At 58.4% G+C, this 16190-nt stretch overlaps 7 protein-coding genes across 8 annotated transcripts; 4 read left to right on the top strand and 3 right to left on the bottom strand.

Annotated features, from left to right (window-relative positions):
- Positions 1–90: 90 nt before the first annotated feature.
- JDV02_006517 (uncharacterized protein) lies at positions 91–1670 on the bottom strand. The gene is made up of 2 exons (XM_047987920.1): positions 1316–1670; positions 91–1250 (listed from the first exon to the last, which is right to left on the bottom strand). The coding sequence occupies exons 1-2, from the start codon at positions 1464–1466 to the stop codon at positions 283–285; spliced, it is 1119 nt and encodes a 372-aa protein (XP_047843910.1). The 5' UTR covers positions 1467–1670; the 3' UTR covers positions 91–282.
- A 284-nt stretch (positions 1671–1954) lies between these two features.
- On the top strand, positions 1955–3250 carry RPC31 (DNA-directed RNA polymerase III subunit C31). Its single transcript, XM_047987919.1, has 2 exons — positions 1955–2187; positions 2288–3250. Exons 1-2 carry the CDS (start codon positions 2074–2076, stop codon positions 2969–2971), a joined length of 798 nt encoding a protein of 265 aa, XP_047843909.1. The 5' UTR covers positions 1955–2073; the 3' UTR covers positions 2972–3250.
- Positions 3251–3469: 219 nt separating this feature from the next.
- NUP49 (Glutathionyl-hydroquinone reductase) lies at positions 3470–5240 on the bottom strand. Of its 2 annotated transcripts, XM_047987917.1 has the most exons (3): positions 5044–5240; positions 4390–4938; positions 3470–4336 (listed from the first exon to the last, which is right to left on the bottom strand). In XM_047987917.1, exons 1-3 carry the CDS (start codon positions 5109–5111, stop codon positions 3541–3543), a joined length of 1413 nt encoding a protein of 470 aa, XP_047843907.1. In that variant the 5' UTR covers positions 5112–5240; the 3' UTR covers positions 3470–3540. The 2 variants fall into 2 exon arrangements, with proteins under 2 accessions (XP_047843907.1, XP_047843908.1); XM_047987918.1 differs by having other exon boundaries at positions 4390–5240.
- Positions 5241–5387: 147 nt separating this feature from the next.
- On the top strand, positions 5388–6850 carry FIP1 (cleavage polyadenylation factor subunit fip1). Its single transcript, XM_047987916.1, has 3 exons — positions 5388–5640; positions 5699–6044; positions 6096–6850. Exons 1-3 carry the CDS (start codon positions 5470–5472, stop codon positions 6632–6634), a joined length of 1056 nt encoding a protein of 351 aa, XP_047843906.1. The 5' UTR covers positions 5388–5469; the 3' UTR covers positions 6635–6850.
- A 158-nt stretch (positions 6851–7008) lies between these two features.
- JDV02_006513 (uncharacterized protein) lies at positions 7009–9388 on the top strand. The gene is made up of 3 exons (XM_047987915.1): positions 7009–7232; positions 7293–8611; positions 8674–9388. The coding sequence occupies exons 1-3, from the start codon at positions 7070–7072 to the stop codon at positions 8722–8724; spliced, it is 1533 nt and encodes a 510-aa protein (XP_047843905.1). The 5' UTR covers positions 7009–7069; the 3' UTR covers positions 8725–9388.
- A 3631-nt stretch (positions 9389–13019) lies between these two features.
- CHT2_2 (Chitinase) lies at positions 13020–14584 on the top strand (the record flags this gene model as incomplete). Its single annotated transcript, XM_047987914.1, has 5 exons — positions 13020–13125; positions 13179–13235; positions 13311–13324; positions 13381–13499; positions 13575–14584. 5 exons carry the CDS (start codon positions 13020–13022, stop codon positions 14251–14253), a joined length of 975 nt encoding a protein of 324 aa, XP_047843904.1. The 3' UTR covers positions 14254–14584.
- JDV02_006511 (uncharacterized protein) lies at positions 14315–15784 on the bottom strand. Its single transcript, XM_047987913.1, has 2 exons — positions 15550–15784; positions 14315–15336 (listed from the first exon to the last, which is right to left on the bottom strand). Exons 1-2 carry the CDS (start codon positions 15769–15771, stop codon positions 14722–14724), a joined length of 837 nt encoding a protein of 278 aa, XP_047843903.1. The 5' UTR covers positions 15772–15784; the 3' UTR covers positions 14315–14721.
- Between the last annotated feature and the right edge of the window lie 406 nt (positions 15785–16190).

Raw genomic sequence — 16190 nt, 5'->3', positions numbered from 1 at the left:
GCCTGGGTTTCGTCTAGCAAGGTTTATACAGTGATCAAATATTTCTTGGGGTCATAGAAACTGATTTACGGTCACTTTTTTTTATTGGGTTCGCCGTGATATCATGTATATGTATGAAAAGTAGGCATCGGCGTTCCGGACACGGACTTATAGCCCATGACCGATCACCCTATCTCCGATAACCCCTGCCAGCAGCTCACGAAGCTTCGAGAGAAAGAATGACCGTGAAACACAATATGGGGTATGAGTTAATGCTTCATAGAGTGCCCGCCAATGTGCGAATCACTCAAGTAGCTCTCCAATGTACCTCCTCAGCGCCTCGGCTTCCTCCTCCACAGTCCGGTCCGGGAGCGTCTTGAGAGCCGTTTCCAGCGCCATGTCGTTCCGCACCGCCGTTTTCACCAGGGCCTTTATGGCTCTGTCAACTCCCAGAGAGCGCGTCGATACCCGCATGATGCTGACGAGCGTCTCGAAGAAGTCAACGAGACTGAGATGCATCAGCATGTCGGATTTGTCCACCATGCCCAGCGCCACCCACTGCAGCAGACCGGATCCAACCTGCTGGGAAACAACTTCAGGCATCATGAACAAGTCCGTATAGGAGGACGTGGAGATGGTCGGCAAGTTGAGCGCGGCGAGACGTGGCAGCAGCCGAAGTAGCCGGCCTTGGGAGATGCTGACTGCGTGGGCAGAACGGGCCGACTCATCGCCGCCCGTCTCGAGGGTGCACCGGCTCTGTATGAGCAACAGGTTTGAATGAGTTTGTAGGATGAGACGCCATAAGCGCGCATGTCCTGGCAGACGACGCTTCACCACCTCGGTGCCATTAACCCCATCGACGTTGGCGACGCCATTGACCCCCTCGCCGCCAACCACTTCGCAATCCGTGTCCAGAAGATCTCCGATAACCTTGGCAGCCCTCTCGCCGACCCCTGTGTCGGGGCTCTCCAGCCAGCAGCGGACCAGTTCTTGGACAACTTCGGGGAGCGTGCTCAGGATGGAGGCGTCCGACGGGGCGCCTGCTGCCTTGTGAACAATGGCCAGGGCAAGGAGGTTCGCACCCGGCAGTGGGGAGCGCAGAGCCGTCAAAAGAGAGGGAGGATCAGCTATCGTGAGAGTACGAGTAAATGAGAGCGGCGACAGAAGCTTGATGGTGAGAGATAGGAGTGGTGTCGGATCCTGTGTCGTGGTTTTGAGGATCTGGGTGAGAGGCGGGAGGAGCGTCGGGAGAAGCGGAGGGATATTGTCCTCTGCGCACGCACAAGTCAGCTGCTAGTCTTGGGTGCCTGCATGGTTCTCCGTTTAAGAGGCCTACCTGTCAGCTGGAGTTCGACATCGTCCATGGCCTTGAGGTCGAAGGGGAAGGCAGGGTCATCAACGAGCTGCTGGAGGTGAGCCTGCAGCTCCTGCAAGCCGGAAATCGGGACGCTATCCATGGCAGCGGTCGGCACGATCCTTTCCGACATCTGGGAATACAGTATAACCGAGTTGCGAAGTAGACGTGACTGAGATGGCTACGATAGTTTGATCCGGATGGTGAGATGCGGGAGTTGAAGCTGGAGGAGACCTTGGCGGCGCGGCAGCAACTGTCCATGTAAGCCAGCGGCTGCCTGCTGGTGCGCCGATGCCGAGCTGGCCCTGTAAGTCGAGACCTTCAGTGGGCATAAAGCCACCTACCAGTGCCCGAGTAGGTGAGGTGCGGTGGCCGCCTCCAGGCTGCCCAGTGGCCATTGCATTTTTAGCACGTCCATAAGGTTATTGCCCGGGTACGAACTTGGAAGCCCCGTTCCTCCATTGCCGTTGACTGCCCGGCCGCCCACACCAGCACCACCCACTGTGATGGATCGTGCTGAGGCCTCGGAAGTACTTCCGTCGTACCCCACCAAGCAAAGTGTAGTGGCCTTGGTGCCGTAGACTGGCTGCATGCGACGAGAGCCTCCAGCGCCGGCTCCAGAAAAAAGGTACACCCCCAGCTTGACCGACCTGACGCCGACTCTACACACTTCCTTTACTCCGTCTCACACGCCCGCGTCGTCACTCGCTGGTCCGCCAACACCCCCGAGCGCTTCTACCATGTCTAGAGGCGGCCGAGGAGGCGGCCGAGGAGGCGCAAGAGGGCCCGGCCGCCCCAACGTACCCTGGGACACGGGCGACGAGCCCGACGCCCGTCCCTCGGAGCTGTTTCCCGTGAGCATCCTACCTATCCTCTCTTACTCGGGAGGTTTCTTTTCTTTTGCAGCAGCAGCAGCAGCAGCAGCATTGCTAACCTTTGCGCGCCGTCGCACAGCCCTACGCAGCCCCGACGCCGCGCGACCTGACCGCCACGGAAAAGAACGGCGTCCAATACTTCCTCCTCCTGCGGCACCAGCTGCACTCGTCGCCGCTCTACACCTCGAAGCGCGCCTCGCTCCACGATCCGACCGCCCCCCGCAAGCTGTACGGCCAGGCCCAGACAAACGCCCACTACGGCGTCAAGAACAAGGCCTCCCTCGACGCCTTTACCGCCGTCCCCACCTACTCCCAAAAGTTCGTCCGCGAGGGCCGCGCCCTGCCCGACTGGTCTTCGCGACCCGTCTGCCGCGAGCTCTTCCCCGCCGAGCTGCTCGACACGGTCGAGCCCGAGGACGACATCGGCGTGCGCAAGAGGCGCAAGCTCGAGCTGAGCAAGGTCAGCGCCCTGCCCAACGCCGAGGAGGCCTTTGGCATGCCCGCCATCGACGGCGACCTCGACGACGCCGGAGTCGCCGCTGCAGGCGGCCGGAGCCTGCTCGAGAAGCTTGATGCTATGCGCGACGACGAGGCCGACGACGGCGCCGACCTCGAGGAGGATGAAGGCGTCGAAGAGGAGGAGGAAGACGAGGCCTACGATGACGAGGATGCCGGCGACTACGACGCCGAGAATTACTTTGATAATGGCGACGAAATGGGCGACGACTACGGGGACGACGATGGGGGCGAGGGGACGTACTAAGCGACAAGTGGCGCGGAGAGGGTTGGAAACCCCTATGGCGGTCGATATGAAGAAGTATTTGAGCGGCGGGGACACAGCGCCGTGGCACATTGGGATGCATGATAGCCGAGAAGGACGCCGATACCCATTATTCACAGAAGCATCACGACTGTTTGCAGGAACGGCTGGCGCAATAGGCCAAAAAATGATTCTCTTGATCACTTGTCGCCGGCCAGGCGTCGTCCCGCATGTTTTGCCCGCCCATCATGCCGCCTTGCTCAAGTAGCACCCCTCTCTGAGTGCCCAATATCGCCATCCTGAAAATGCACCTTGCTCCACCCCCGACATGATTAAATAAATCCCACATCGAAACGCCTAGCGGCTCTCCCTGAACGGTTACTGCCGGGGGAAGTAGCAGCCGACGAGTACGACTTCGGCCATCTTCCATTCGTCATGGTATAGCACTTCATGAGATAACTCTCGCCGACTGCCCAGCCTTCAAGGCGCCGGTCGCGTAACCGAGCGGGTCGCACGCACCGCTCACCAATATCCAATCCCTGCGACGGATCCCAGGGGAATGCCCTCTACCCTCATACCTCTCGCTTCAATCCCAACGCATAAACGCCGCTGTCCACAATGCCGGCTTGTAGCCGCGACAGCCGCTCCCTCGTGTCAGCGATCTGGCCAGCCTGCGTGACAATTGCGTTGCCTGTTTCCCGGAGCGCCGAAAGCACTTGGGTGAGTTGATCCTGTACACCTCCGCCAGCTGCTGCGTGTCGGTCCTTGAGCGAGCGTATCTGCTCGTATAGGCCGTTTTCAACACCGGGCATGTCCCGCTCGATCTCGGCGCGGTACTCGTCCAGCCGCGTCTTGTACTTTTCGACATCGTCGCAGATGCGGTTGAAGTACGTGATGAGGTCTTGCGCACTGGCATGTGCCGATGACGCATTCGCAGGATTGGAGTCGGCTGACGGCGTAGGCCCTGCAAAAAGGCCCGTCTGATGGTAGTGAGTGGGCAGTTTGAGGTTGTCTGTTGCCTTGAACGACAGTTGCGCGTCGGTAATGTTCTTCTTCGTCATGTCCTGAAGGACCTTGACCGTCTGAATATCTCGGTTCAGAGCGACTTGCACGGTCCAGAACTTGGACTCGACAAACTTGACATCCCGCCCCAACTGCTCAATATCTCGCTCATGTTGAGGCATGAACTCGCCAATCTCATCCTTCATCTTGATCACCCGTTGAATTCCCTTATCAATGAGAGCAATCTCATCTTGGACAGGTTGGGCCAAGTCATCGAATCTCGTTCGCGGTTGGAGGTTGTCGTAGTTAATTTGTACGGCAGGAACATTGCTAGTTACTTGAGACTGCGGCGCCTGACTTTGTCCACTGAGGGTAATATCGTTAGTCGCACATAAGACGTGTGGGCGAGGTATACCTACAAAAGTCCTCCCGATGGCTTGGCTTGCGAGGCCTGCGACTGTCCAAACAGACCACCTCCAGTTGCTGGTTGAGTGGCGACTGTAGAAGACCCAAAAAGACCTCCACCAATCTGGCTTTGCTGCTGTTGCGGCTGCTGTTGCGGCTGCTGTTGCGGCTGCTGCGCGGACTGTCCGAAGAGGCCCCCGCTCTGTTGCTGTGGTTGGTTTGCGGCAGACCCAAAGAGGCCACCTCCGGTCGACTGTGTCGGTTGCGTCTGTTGTGCTGTGCTACCAAACAGTCCACCGCCTGTGCCTTGCTGACCTTGTTGAGCACCGGTCGTCATGCCGCCGCCACCACCACCACCACCAAAGAGGCCTCCTCCCGTGCTTGGCTGAGCAGTGGCAGTAGCAGTTGAGGAGCCGAACAAGTTAGAACCCGTCTTCTGCTGCGCTGCGCCAAAGAGGCCGCCGGTGGACGCCATGGCCCCGGTTGTCGTCGTTGGTTTGGCAGAGGAGCTGCCAGAGCCGAACAAGCCCCCCGCTGCCGGTTGCTGAGTTGCCGTCGTATTCCTGAGAATATTTGATATCAGTTGATACTCTTGAGGCGCGTGCAACTCCTAGCGCAGCGAGACGGGCGCTTTGAGTAGGCCGATGGGCAGAGTCCAAAACGCTTACAGAGAGTTCGCGACGCCGGTGTTGATTGTCAGACCACCAGGGACGCTGGCTGAACGCGCCAAAGACATTGGGCGACGAGCAACGGGTCACGGAATCAAATCGCACGGTAGAGGCCTTCTGGAAACGTTGGCAAGGCGCTGACCGGTGGCACGACTGGGACAGGAGGAAGGTGGGAGAGCTTCTGGAAGTTTTGAGCGGGCCGGGTTTGATAAAGGCTGCGATACGCGACGGAGCTGGGGCGGGTCAACACCCGACCCGGAGAAACGTCGGCCCAATTGGAGCTGCCCCGGACAGGTTCATTACCTGGGTACCTCCCCACCTGCGGGCAGCTGTCAACCCATCCATGTAACCTTTCCAGCTCCAGACTTACGTCGTGGGACAACATCAACCCTGCTTCTCACTGCTGTACAAGCAAGCGCTACCACCATGGCCGAACACGAAATGGAAATGGACGGGGACGACGACCTGTACGAACCTGAAGAGCCCAAGGTCCAACTCGACGACAACCAGCAGCCCCAGCAATCCAAGTCGGACGAGCTGGAAGAAGGCGAGGAGGAAGACGAGGGCGGCGCGATGGATGAGGACGACGACGACTCGGTAAGCCTTCACCACCACGAATACGAGCAAGGCTTGCCTAGCTAATCACTAATCACAGGATATTGACATCATCACTGAGCGCAAGGACGGCACCACAGCTGCCCCCCCGACGTATGCCCCTCGCTTTGCAGGGCCGAGATATCGTCGTCGCGCTGACTCCTCCACTTCTAGACAAGCAAAGTACAGCGAAATCAGAAATATACCACAACGCTCCACCTCTACGGACGCGCCCGCAAAGCCTCCGCCATCTAGGAAGGATGAGCCCTCAAAAACAGGCCCCAACGTCGCAGCACCGAGCGCGGATCGCGCCTCTGCAGCGGCGTCTAAATCTACGATAGATGTCAATGGGAACCCAACCTATCCCGCGACTGGGAAACCCATTACTCAGGTTAACATTGACGAAGGTGATTCATGACTCAATAGGGACCGGTAGCTGGAAGCTGACAAGGTCGCAGATCTTCCTGATAACGAGAAGCCTTGGCGGAAGCCAGGCACAGATATCAGCGACTACTTCAACTACGGCTTCGACGAGTTCACTTGGGCTCTCTACGCGGCCAAACAGGAAAGCATACGCGGCGAGTTCGGAGCGGACGCGTTTGCTACAAACAACAAGAAGATGATGGAGGACTTCAACAGCATGATGATGATGGGCGGCATGGGTATGCCCGGTGGCGGCGGCGCTGGCGGCGCGGGAGGTATGGCGGGCATGGACGGTATGCCGCCGGAGATGCAGGCCATGATGCAGCAGATGATGGCATCCGGCATGGACCCATCACAAATGGATCCCAGCCAGATGAACGCCATGATGTCCAGCATGCAGGGCGGCGCCGGTGCCGGCGCCCAAGGCAATCAAGGACAAAACTTCGGCGGTGGATTTGGAGGCAACCAGGGAGGGTACGGATACGACCAAGGCATGGCTGGAGGCGGCGCCGGCGGTGGCGGTGGCGGGCGTGGAGGCTTCGGAGGAGGTCGTCGGGGGCGAGGCCGATGGTAGGACGTGGCCGATAGCAGGGACACGGTTGATGGCAGTTTGCTTGCCGTGCATTGCATAGGATACCCGCATGTACCGAGCTCGGGAGAGCCGGGCAGCTTGGGACAAGGGACAAGGGCCTGGCGTTTGGGACTGGTGTGCATGTACAAGAACACGATCAAGCCCATGGCGCACGGACAAGATGCTAAAGTCTGAGGGAATCAAGACATCAAGTTTTATAATTTCCTTGCGCTGTCGCTTTATTGCAACCCCGTTGCGCTGCGTCGACATGTTGTGGTTAGGAGGCAGCTGGCGGGCTTCCGACTGCTGAAGTCACATCTGCCTTGCTGCCCCAAAGGCGGTGCCTCAGTCATCTCAACAATCAACTACCCGACCACCACGCCGACTCTCCATCACCGATATCCACCACCAGTTGTTCCACATACGCGGCCATGGTCTATGCACTCATTCCACACTCATGAAGGTCCCAGCAACGAAAAGCGAATCGGGATAACCTGCGCGGCGGCCAGCATGAACGTCGCGTGCTTCGTCTGCGGGTACGACGTCTGCGATCGTGATCGCCAAGGGTACTCGACGCGCTGGCTTGAAGAGTTCCGTCTTGGTGCGTTTGATTCGAGCTGGGTCACGTACGGCAGGACTACTCGCGGCTGACATTGAGCAGTTACCAATCATGACGGTCTGGGGGTGTCAATCTCGGGCATCGGCATCAAGAGTGACCTGGCGGGCGACCGATGGACCGCTCCCCTCGACTACACCAAGCACTGGGCCGACATGGGAGCACCGGAAATCGCTCGAGTAGGCGTCATGTTCCAAGGCTTCATCGACGGCAGATATGGCTACCCTGTCCATGTCGTTTGTTGGGAGCTCGCACGGAGGGTCTTTGCCCCAGAGGAGATTGACCCTCCCACTATGTTCTCGGTGCTGGACAGCCTACCGGCCCACGACCAGGACTTAGGCTTGGACTGGGGACACAGATATGGAGGGCTCTTGATGGCTGACCACGATCACCACGACCCTGCCCTGTCCACGCTGCGCATTGATTATCAAGGTCCTACATCGAATATCGCCAAGCACAATCCGTTGAACGTCATTGAACACGAGACACTCCACGATGGGAAGGCCGAGACGCCATTCCCTGTCCCGACCATCATGGACAGACACTACGCGGAGAGTCGTGACCCGTTTGCGAAGCTGCCACCAGAGCTTCTCCTCCTCGTGTCTTGCGACCTCTCAACCTTGGATGTAGCACGCGTCAGACTCGCCTCGAGAGCTTTCCGCCCCGTCTTTGACGAAAATCAGTTCTGGAAGTCGCGATTCACAGCTACTGATGAGCGGCGCTGGGTCTTCGAGGTGAGCGAATGGAGACAGCGTGCGCATAGCACCAACCAGTCGCTTGACTGGAGGTCGCTGTACTACCGGACCAGCTCTTCAAACGGCCCCGCCTCACTTCAAAACAGAGAGCGCATCTGGCGTTTACTTGAACACGCGCGGGAGGTCGTCTCTCTGCGCTGTTTCCAGTCCCCCGTTGAGTTCGGGACGTGGCTTATCCCGGATGAGCTCGCGTGGGATCGAGCAACAGCCGAAATACACGAGGGCGACAGCGCGCGAGACCGAACCTTTACTGAAGGATGTCGACTATTCCACACGCAGCAAGTTTTAATCCCAGACAATGTCACGAGCTTGGAAGTCTTTTTGGTGCACCTCGGCTCGGAAGTTTATGTAGCTGGACTGGCGTTCCGAGCGCCTCAGAGCGAGACCATAGCTCTGGGATACAAATCGACCAGAACTCAAACCGTGCACATGCAAGGAAGACTCTCTGGCCTCGAGGTGAGCATTGGAAACCGAGGGGTACATGGCCTGCAGTGTGTGTTCGAAGACGGGAGCATGTCGCAGCAGGTCGGACGCTGGGTTGACGTGCCTCAAACGGGCCGCTTGGGCACAGGAGGAGGCCCGATTGCAGCCTTGGAGGTCGGCTATGACGTAAGTTTTCTCACCCCCTGAGCGTTCGCGTGGTTGTTCAATGGCTCACACAAGGTCGGCAGGGGTTCAAGATTGTCAGTCTTGCCGTTGGAAGGGCTGCGTCGCCCCCATGACGAGGGTATGGCATTTACCATTTCCTCACTTGCAGAGTATTGGAGCCCAGCAGCCGCGCCATCCGCTTCTTAGTATAGAAGCCTTCTAAGTCGCACACGTGGGCTCGCAATTGTGAAGCCCTTTACACGGAGAGGAAACTCGGACCGGCGAACCCCTTCTACTAAGCTAGATGGAGAGGAACAACGGAAATATGGGTGACACCAGGACCAGAGCGTGCTACCTTCCCTCACGGAAGAGTCGGAAGGAAGATCAGCGCTGTCTCGCGGCCATTCGCTAAGCGGCGCCTACAAGTCGGGAATATGCCTCTAACAAGCTACGTAACTTAGTAGGCAGCTCAGAAATGATGGGCGACCCAACCAGTTTTAGCCGACGCGAGCGTTCCCCCCGCGAAAGGTGTTCCAGATACAGCGGGTCAGAACGCGTAGGCTCACGCCGGATCAGCATCTCCAACAAAAAGCATTAACAGGCATCCTATCCAGGGGCTGTGTGGGGGTTTTGAACAAGCGAGATCGAATGGAACGATCATGTCAACGTTGGTTCCTGGATACGTACGGAAGCCAAGAGGTCGATCTTGGCTCGGTTTCGAAGCACGTAGCGGCAAGGCCACGGAGCTTTACGCGGCCGCTAGAGGCTGTGTGGTACTACAGAAACAAATAGTTAATGGGTAGTGTCCAGAACGAACGAAACGCCATCGCTCAGACTCTTTAATACTTGTGATGCCAACGACAAAAAGTAGTCTTTGGGCGCTTGTTAAAGGATCGGAAAAGAGCCTTAACTTGGTACGCAGCTGCAATTGCCGACGTCATCGAGAGCCTCTGCATCAGCCGCACCAAGTCTCTCCGCTGCGGCTTGACGATTGCGGCTCAGGCAAGGAGGATGGTATGAAGGAGATAGCAGTAGCCTACAGTATCAGTTGGTAGGGTTGGGGGGGTAACGTTACTTGGGTTGCGACTATGTAAAAGTGAGGTCCGGTGTGAAGCCTTGGTGCAGGCATCACTCAACTGGGGGAGGGGGGGGGCTAACTTAGTTATCGCTCCCACTCCCGGCACCCTGGTCTGGTCTCGTGGGGTAAGCCGGGGTGACCAGGGTCTCAAATCGAGCTTCCCAGATCAGCACGGTCGCCGTCCTTGTGTGGTCCGAACCCTCACGACGATGAGGGCCGTGTGGCCCAAAACGGTTGAGCGGTGACCGGGCCTCTATCTGGCCTGCCAGGAACAAGGCAGGGCTTGCAGCAGCGTGAAGCCGCCCCCGACGCAGCACCAGCAGAGCAGCACCAAGTACGTAGTGGCGGCCGGTTGTCTCAGGCAGAACGGACCCCGTGTGGGGTATCCTGGGCCGGCATTGTACAGAGATTCGGCGGAGAGGGAGATTGTGAGCAGGGCGCATGACGTGCAGGCGAGGAGTCGATTCGTTGACACTCTTTGGTTTATGCGGCGCGCGGTGATGTTGGGGCACAGCAACACATGCGCTTGCGCCTTTGTGTTCGTGACTGCGTGCCGCTACCTTTCATGTGGTAGATCCTGCACACGGTGTCGATATACCAGAGTCAAATGTGCTAGGTATGCGAACCGCCCACGGCATGAAGAGGAGACTGTTACCTTGTCGGGCTCACTTTGAGAGAGGAGCATCACTGAGCCGCACACACATGTCTCGAATGCCAGGATCGCATTCGGATATGGTTGTGTCACGTACGTCGGCGCTCCGGGGGGGTTGATTGCGTCGTGGTTGTGACGCCTGACGTCGGTGGGTTAAAGATGAGTTCGCCACGGCGGTGGTGGTGGTGGCGGCGGAGGTGCTCACGAAGCGTCGAGCTGGAATTGCCGACACTAACGGGCGTCTTGATAAGTCAGTTTGGGTTGTGTAGGCACCTTGGCTACTTACCAATACCTGCTAGCCAAGGTACGGACCACACCTCGATGCACAATGAAAGGAGTCATGTGCTTGAGGGCGTGTCGTGTCGACAACATCGGCCCGTCGCCTGGGTTCAATGAGTGTCTAGTTGAGGCAAGCCGCGGGAGTCGCTCCTGCCTTGGTTGTTGCAGGTACCCAACTTACCTATCTTCTCAACGGCCTCAGGCCACAGCAGCCCAGCTTCAGACGACGCTTCGCAGGCTCTCCTTAATCACTGTCACCAAGGCCAAACACGAAACGCCCAACAGTCGTCGTCCGATGCCATCTCACGTCTCTCGTCTGGGCTGATGTCTGTTCTCTAGGCCAAAGCCCTCTGTCGTCCCAGCCAAACTGCGAGCGACGGCCGTGGTAAACGCTCATCAGCAAGGAGTCAACGCCATCGGAGCAAGCCAGCCACGGCCAACGTCACGCTGCGTGCGCCCCGATCTCTTACAAAGCTCAGCTCTCCGTGATCCGAGTCCAGTGGCCAGAGAGAGGCGATAAGAGGCTGCGGATGCACACCGTGGCGTGTCGTCAGTCTCCCAATCACAGCAGTGGACAAGGGGAAGCATCTCACCTGCAGCACCAACAAGGCGGAGAGCGTTTTGACATGCGCCATCTCAATGCTTGTCTCGCCCGTGACGGCGCGTTTGGGGTACGTGACACCCGCCAGGCCGCCGAGCACCTGCACCCCACGCACGGCGCAACGCCCTCTGACGCCGAACCGCCCGTTGAGTGCACGGCGAATTGCTATCGACTACATGTGGATGGAGCCTGACTGTCTGTCCCCTCACCCACCAGACCCTTGCCGTCCACCATCTCGGACTCGCGTCCTCAACCTCCGGCTCCAGTTGCTCTCCCGGCGCCGTCGCCGTCCTCCGCTCCGCAGATACAGGGGGGTCCGCCCCCGTCTCGATCCCTTGGAGCCCTACGCCTAACGAGGCAGCTCACGCCTACAGCCTGTGCTGATCGACACCAACACTTCTTTGAACCGCTGATTTCCCTACGAAGCTGGACAACCCGGCATCCCTCCAACCAGCAGAAGCTGTGGACGCGGCCCTTTCACGTCTTCGGTCAGTTGATGCCCCCCTTCCCACGTTACAGCACATATCAATGTCGCTACCAGAGCGAGAACGCCACGAGAGCGAGAACGCCACGAGCGGTTGTGCGAAGCGTCATGACTTTTCGTATCACCTTTGGGCTGGCGGTTGAACTTGATATTTCGCGGTGCTACGAGGTACAAGGCACATCGCAAGAGAACTGGAACAAACAGGTAGAGGGAAAGCAGATACCAGTCTTCGACGCTGGCCTCTGAGCGAAAGGCCTTCATGAGCCCACATCCGCGTACGATAATAACAAGCCTGTAGCTTCCGGTCCTCGGTCGCGCTGTCGTGAGTCTTCGATTCCTTCTTCGAAAACAAACCCGCATGGCGGGATGGTAATTTCCCCGTCTCCAACTGTCAGTCACAACGAAGCGTCCCCGCATTCCATTCATGTCAGAGGAATGAAACGAAGCTAAGCTCCTACCAATGTTTACCGGATCCGAACGTGCTAAACTGCTGCAGGAAAGGTCATCCTGGAGCTACCTGTATACCCTGCAGGTGCTGGTGTCTTCTTCGGAGCATCGCCGCATTTGCAAACAGCAAGCGGCAACAAGGGTAGCGCCGCGGTGGCTTGAGAAAGCCCCTAGAGCCGAGCGAGCGGCTTGGATTTCCTTCGTCGAATCAACCCAACGACATGCTGCCCTGATGAACGCGAACCCCTGCTGTCTCGGCACGGTCACCACACTTCTGCTAGACACCGGCCACGCTACCATCCACCATCCTAGCTACGCGCCTACTGGACATCTAACCCTTCTTTGCATCCTGTACCCAAGTAGGTAGCGAGGATGTCGTACGCACCTCAATCTTCAGACTTGCTCCTCGACTCCCCCTCGTGACAAAGGACACCCCTCCCACGTCAGCCTGCACCCAGGAAACACTCCCCGATCCCGAGACCCCCTTCCTGCGCCCTCCGTGGCATCCCACGCGCCGGTCTTCGGGCATCTGTTGTGGTCGTAGCGCCGCGGGCAGCTCACGTAAAGTAGCATCGGCGGCGGATCATGTAGTAGACCTCACTCGCTCCAAGTCCTCCGAGATGGTAAGTATGAGTTTGGACGGCGACTCTGATGTTGCTGCGTCCAACGTGACATACAACATGGGGACGGACGGCGCCCCAGTGCCTCAAAGCTCGGGCGAGACTTGGCCAGGCAGATGATCAACCCTACAGCTTTGGCATGTTGGCTTAAAATTTGTATATTAACATGCATGCCCTCGTGCAAAGTCACTGTCCCTTTGGTCACCCGCAGTCACCAACACTCACTTTCATCACCAGCACATAGACTTTGCGCTCTGCTGTCACTACCATGCCGTTTCGCTCCTTTGCTTCTGTCGCGAGCTTGCTCGCTACCCTGCCCTTGGCCCTGGCTGGCTTCGACCCCGGGTCGTCCAAGAACATTGCGGTCTATTGGGGTGGGTAGAACCAAGTCGTTTTTCACACCTCAAATCTAATATATATTGTTCAGGGCAGAATTCGTACGGCCAGAAGGACAGCCAGCAGAACCTTGCCGTTTACTGTGAAAGTGAGTCTCAGGCCCACCTGCTAGCGAGCAAGTTGTCGCCGCTAACTTGTGGCCGATCTTGGCCTGTCCGCCCAGACTCGGATGTCAATGTAAGTCGGAAATGTGTAGTCTGCTGCCACGAGCCCAGGCTGACGGCACCTGTCAGATCATTCCGTTGGCTTTCATGAACGGCATTACGCCGCCCATCACCAACTTTGCCAGCGCTGGCGACAAATGCGACAAGTTCCCCGACAACCCCAACCTCTTGAAGTGCCCCGAGATTGAGTGCGTTTCCCCCATCTCTTTCGTTGTCACTGGCCGCGTTCTAAAAAGAGATAAACCGTCTAACATTGTTCACAGGGCCGACATCAAGACTTGCCAGTCCAAGTACGGCAAGACACTTGTCCTGTCTCTCGGTGGCGCGACATACAGCCAAGGCGGCTGGGGCTCGACGGGCGACGCCGAGAGCGCGGCAGAGAGCCTATGGGCCATGTTCGGGCCCGTCCAGTCCGGCAGCAATGTCAACCGCCCCTTTGGCAGCGCCGTGGTAGACGGCTTCGATTTCGACTTTGAGTCGTCGACAAACAACCTGCCGGCCTTTGGCGCCAAGCTCCGGAGCCTCATGGACGGCGCGGGAGGCAAGAAGTTCTACCTGACGGCCGCGCCGCAGTGCGTGTTCCCGGACGCCGCCGTCGGCTCGACGCTGGACGCCGTGGCCTTTGACTTCATCATGATCCAGTTCTACAACAACTGGTGCGGCGTGTCCAACTTCCAGGTGGGCTCCGAGACTCAAAACGCCTTCAACTTTGACGTCTGGGACAAGTGGGCCAAGGGCAGCAAGAACCCCAACGTCAAGGCGCTGCTCGGCATCCCCGCCAACACGGGCGCCGGCGGGGGCTACACCAACGGCGAGAAGCTCAAGGCTGCGATCCAGTATTGCAAAAAGTACAGCAGCTTCGGCGGCGTCATGATGTGGGACATGTCGCAGCTCTGGGCCAACAACGGCTTCCTCGGCGAGGTGGCGGGCGACCTTGCGTAGGGCAGGGGCGCCGACAACGGGCCACAGGAGACAACCGAAGAGCACAACAGGTACATATATTGTTCATATGCTACTCACTTTCCATAGCTTCCTCACTTCTCCGCACATAGTTTTGGGCGGGCGGACGCCCCCCACGTCACTTTTTCTGTCTTTGCGCCCGGGCGTCGGGCTGTACATACATACCTTAGCTCTACATGTACATAGTCATGATACAAACCCCACGATCGTTACGCCAATGACATGCTCCTGCCTGGGAGCTGTAGCAGTAAAGGAAACTAGGTGGAATAATAAGATGTGACATTTCATCCGTGTCGGCAAGAGTCTAGGTAATAAAGGGTATCATCCGAAAAGCCGTCCCCGGCAACAAATCCTAACCCAGCCACACTTTCCAAATCAACGCCATCTCGACAAGGGAACAGTATCGGAGGGGGGGGGGGGCTCGAAGCAAGCCCGCAAGCCAGAACGATATCAGGTCGGAATAAACTTCTTGGAGTCCTCCTGCTGCTGCTCAAACGACTGCGAAAAGGCGGCTAGGCCAGCCACGATACCCACGGCCATGATGAGGACCGAGATGATGGACCAGATGACGCCCCAGCACTGAGAGGAGCCGCCGTAGCGCTTGGCGAAGACGCTGGCGTCGGACGAGTTGACCTTGCGCAGGATGAGATCGTCGCAAATGTCCCAGACGCTGTAGAGCGAGGACATGACGCCGATGAAGAGGACGACGAAGCGCAGGGCCTCGGCGTGGACGATGAACCAGCAGGCGACGATGAGGCCGACGGCGAGCAGGACGGTGAGGACGGTGAGCCAGTCGCGCTTGCCCCACCACAGGGTGAGGAGGAAGCAGACGCCGAGGACGATGCTGGCGACCTTGGAGGCGACGATGTTGAAGCCGCAGAAGGTGAGGAGGGCGCCGATGATGGAGGAGCCGAGGTAGCCGGCGGGGAGGGTGATGGCGCTGATGCCGCCCTGCATGTGGGTGACGCCGCCCTCGTTGGGGTCGAGGCTGATGGACTTGACGCGGCCGCCGGTGAGGACGGCGGTGATGGCGTGGCCGAACTCGTGGAAGGCGATGACGAGCATCTAGAGGCGCCAGTCAAGTCAGCAAGCGGAATATGGGGGAAAGCCCCGACCACCTTCCTCTCTCTCTCTCTCTCTTTTTCCCCATCGATCGCACCCGCGAGGCGGACGATGTTATGCGAGCAAACCCATGCAAGCACGTGCATCCAATCTATATAACGCAGAACTCCTCCACGGCAACGCACGGGCGATTTGAGAGAATGGGCGGCGACGAACCTTGAAGGGCCAGAGAATCATCTTGACATAGGGCACGTTCCACAGGATGGCAATGGCGACGACGTAGGCGGCGATGACGCCGAGCGTCACCTGCTGCGTGTGCGTCGGGTGCTGGAGGTCGCGCGCATGGTTCTCATGAAGGCTCCGCGTCGGCGCGCTGAAGTCGGCAGCGGCTCCGAGCAGCAGCGGAGAAGGGAGAATAATCGGCGGCGGCGGCGCCATGATGGTGGCTCAGGGGTCCCGCGAGCTGTGGGATGGTCGTTAAGCGGTAGAGATGGTGACGATTCAGATGCAGAACTACGCCTGCCTGCACTCGCGACGGGGGTGGAAACGACGTGCGGCGGTCGGTGGTGGATAGATGGATAGGTGGGTTGAATGAGTCGTCGGGAGCGGTGGTAAAAGGCGAAATGAAGGAACAGGTAGGTAGGCAAAGGTCACGATGGCGGGTGGGAGACGGAAAGGAAAGGCGAAACAAAAGTCAGCAGGTGTATGTGGACGAGCATCCATCCATCTCCATGTCGAATCATGCTGCGTCGTACGGCAGAGGTTGACGCGGCAGACAGTTCCCCCCCTGTACTTTTTGCCTTTCATACGAACTGGAAGGTGCCGTGCATAGCCCCCCTCCCCCTCCATGATGGACG

This window comes from Purpureocillium takamizusanense, chromosome 6, assembly GCF_022605165.1.
Source record: "Purpureocillium takamizusanense chromosome 6, complete sequence".
NCBI lineage: Eukaryota > Fungi > Ascomycota > Sordariomycetes > Hypocreales > Ophiocordycipitaceae > Purpureocillium > Purpureocillium takamizusanense.
The sequence above is the reverse complement of the archived record's forward strand: the minus strand, read 5'-3'. Positions and strand labels throughout refer to the sequence as shown.

Excerpts from the sequence above, each read along its gene's own strand:
- JDV02_006517 (XM_047987920.1), bottom strand. The coding sequence starts at position 1,466 with ATGTCGGAAAGGATCGTGCCGACCGCTGCCATGGATAGCGTCCCGATT. Across the intron at positions 1,251-1,315 it reads TGTCGAACTCCAGCTGACAG|AGGACAATATCCCTCCGCTT; the intron begins GTAGGCCTCTTA and ends GTGCGTGCGCAG.
- RPC31 (XM_047987919.1), top strand. The coding sequence starts at position 2,074 with ATGTCTAGAGGCGGCCGAGGAGGCGGCCGAGGAGGCGCAAGAGGGCCC. Across the intron at positions 2,188-2,287 it reads GTCCCTCGGAGCTGTTTCCC|CCCTACGCAGCCCCGACGCC; the intron begins GTGAGCATCCTA and ends GCCGTCGCACAG.
- NUP49 (XM_047987917.1), bottom strand. The coding sequence starts at position 5,111 with ATGTCTTTGGCGCGTTCAGCCAGCGTCCCTGGTGGTCTGACAATCAAC. Across the intron at positions 4,939-5,043 it reads ACCGGCGTCGCGAACTCTCT|GAATACGACGGCAACTCAGC; the intron begins GTAAGCGTTTTG and ends AAATATTCTCAG. Across the intron at positions 4,337-4,389 it reads AAGCCATCGGGAGGACTTTT|TGGACAAAGTCAGGCGCCGC; the intron begins GTAGGTATACCT and ends TATTACCCTCAG.
- FIP1 (XM_047987916.1), top strand. The coding sequence starts at position 5,470 with ATGGCCGAACACGAAATGGAAATGGACGGGGACGACGACCTGTACGAA. Across the intron at positions 5,641-5,698 it reads ATGAGGACGACGACGACTCG|GATATTGACATCATCACTGA; the intron begins GTAAGCCTTCAC and ends CACTAATCACAG. Across the intron at positions 6,045-6,095 it reads TCAGGTTAACATTGACGAAG|ATCTTCCTGATAACGAGAAG; the intron begins GTGATTCATGAC and ends ACAAGGTCGCAG.
- JDV02_006513 (XM_047987915.1), top strand. The coding sequence starts at position 7,070 with ATGCACTCATTCCACACTCATGAAGGTCCCAGCAACGAAAAGCGAATC. Across the intron at positions 7,233-7,292 it reads GCTTGAAGAGTTCCGTCTTG|TTACCAATCATGACGGTCTG; the intron begins GTGCGTTTGATT and ends GACATTGAGCAG. Across the intron at positions 8,612-8,673 it reads CCTTGGAGGTCGGCTATGAC|GGGTTCAAGATTGTCAGTCT; the intron begins GTAAGTTTTCTC and ends CAAGGTCGGCAG.
- JDV02_006511 (XM_047987913.1), bottom strand. The coding sequence starts at position 15,771 with ATGGCGCCGCCGCCGCCGATTATTCTCCCTTCTCCGCTGCTGCTCGGA. Across the intron at positions 15,337-15,549 it reads TGATTCTCTGGCCCTTCAAG|ATGCTCGTCATCGCCTTCCA; the intron begins GTTCGTCGCCGC and ends TGGCGCCTCTAG.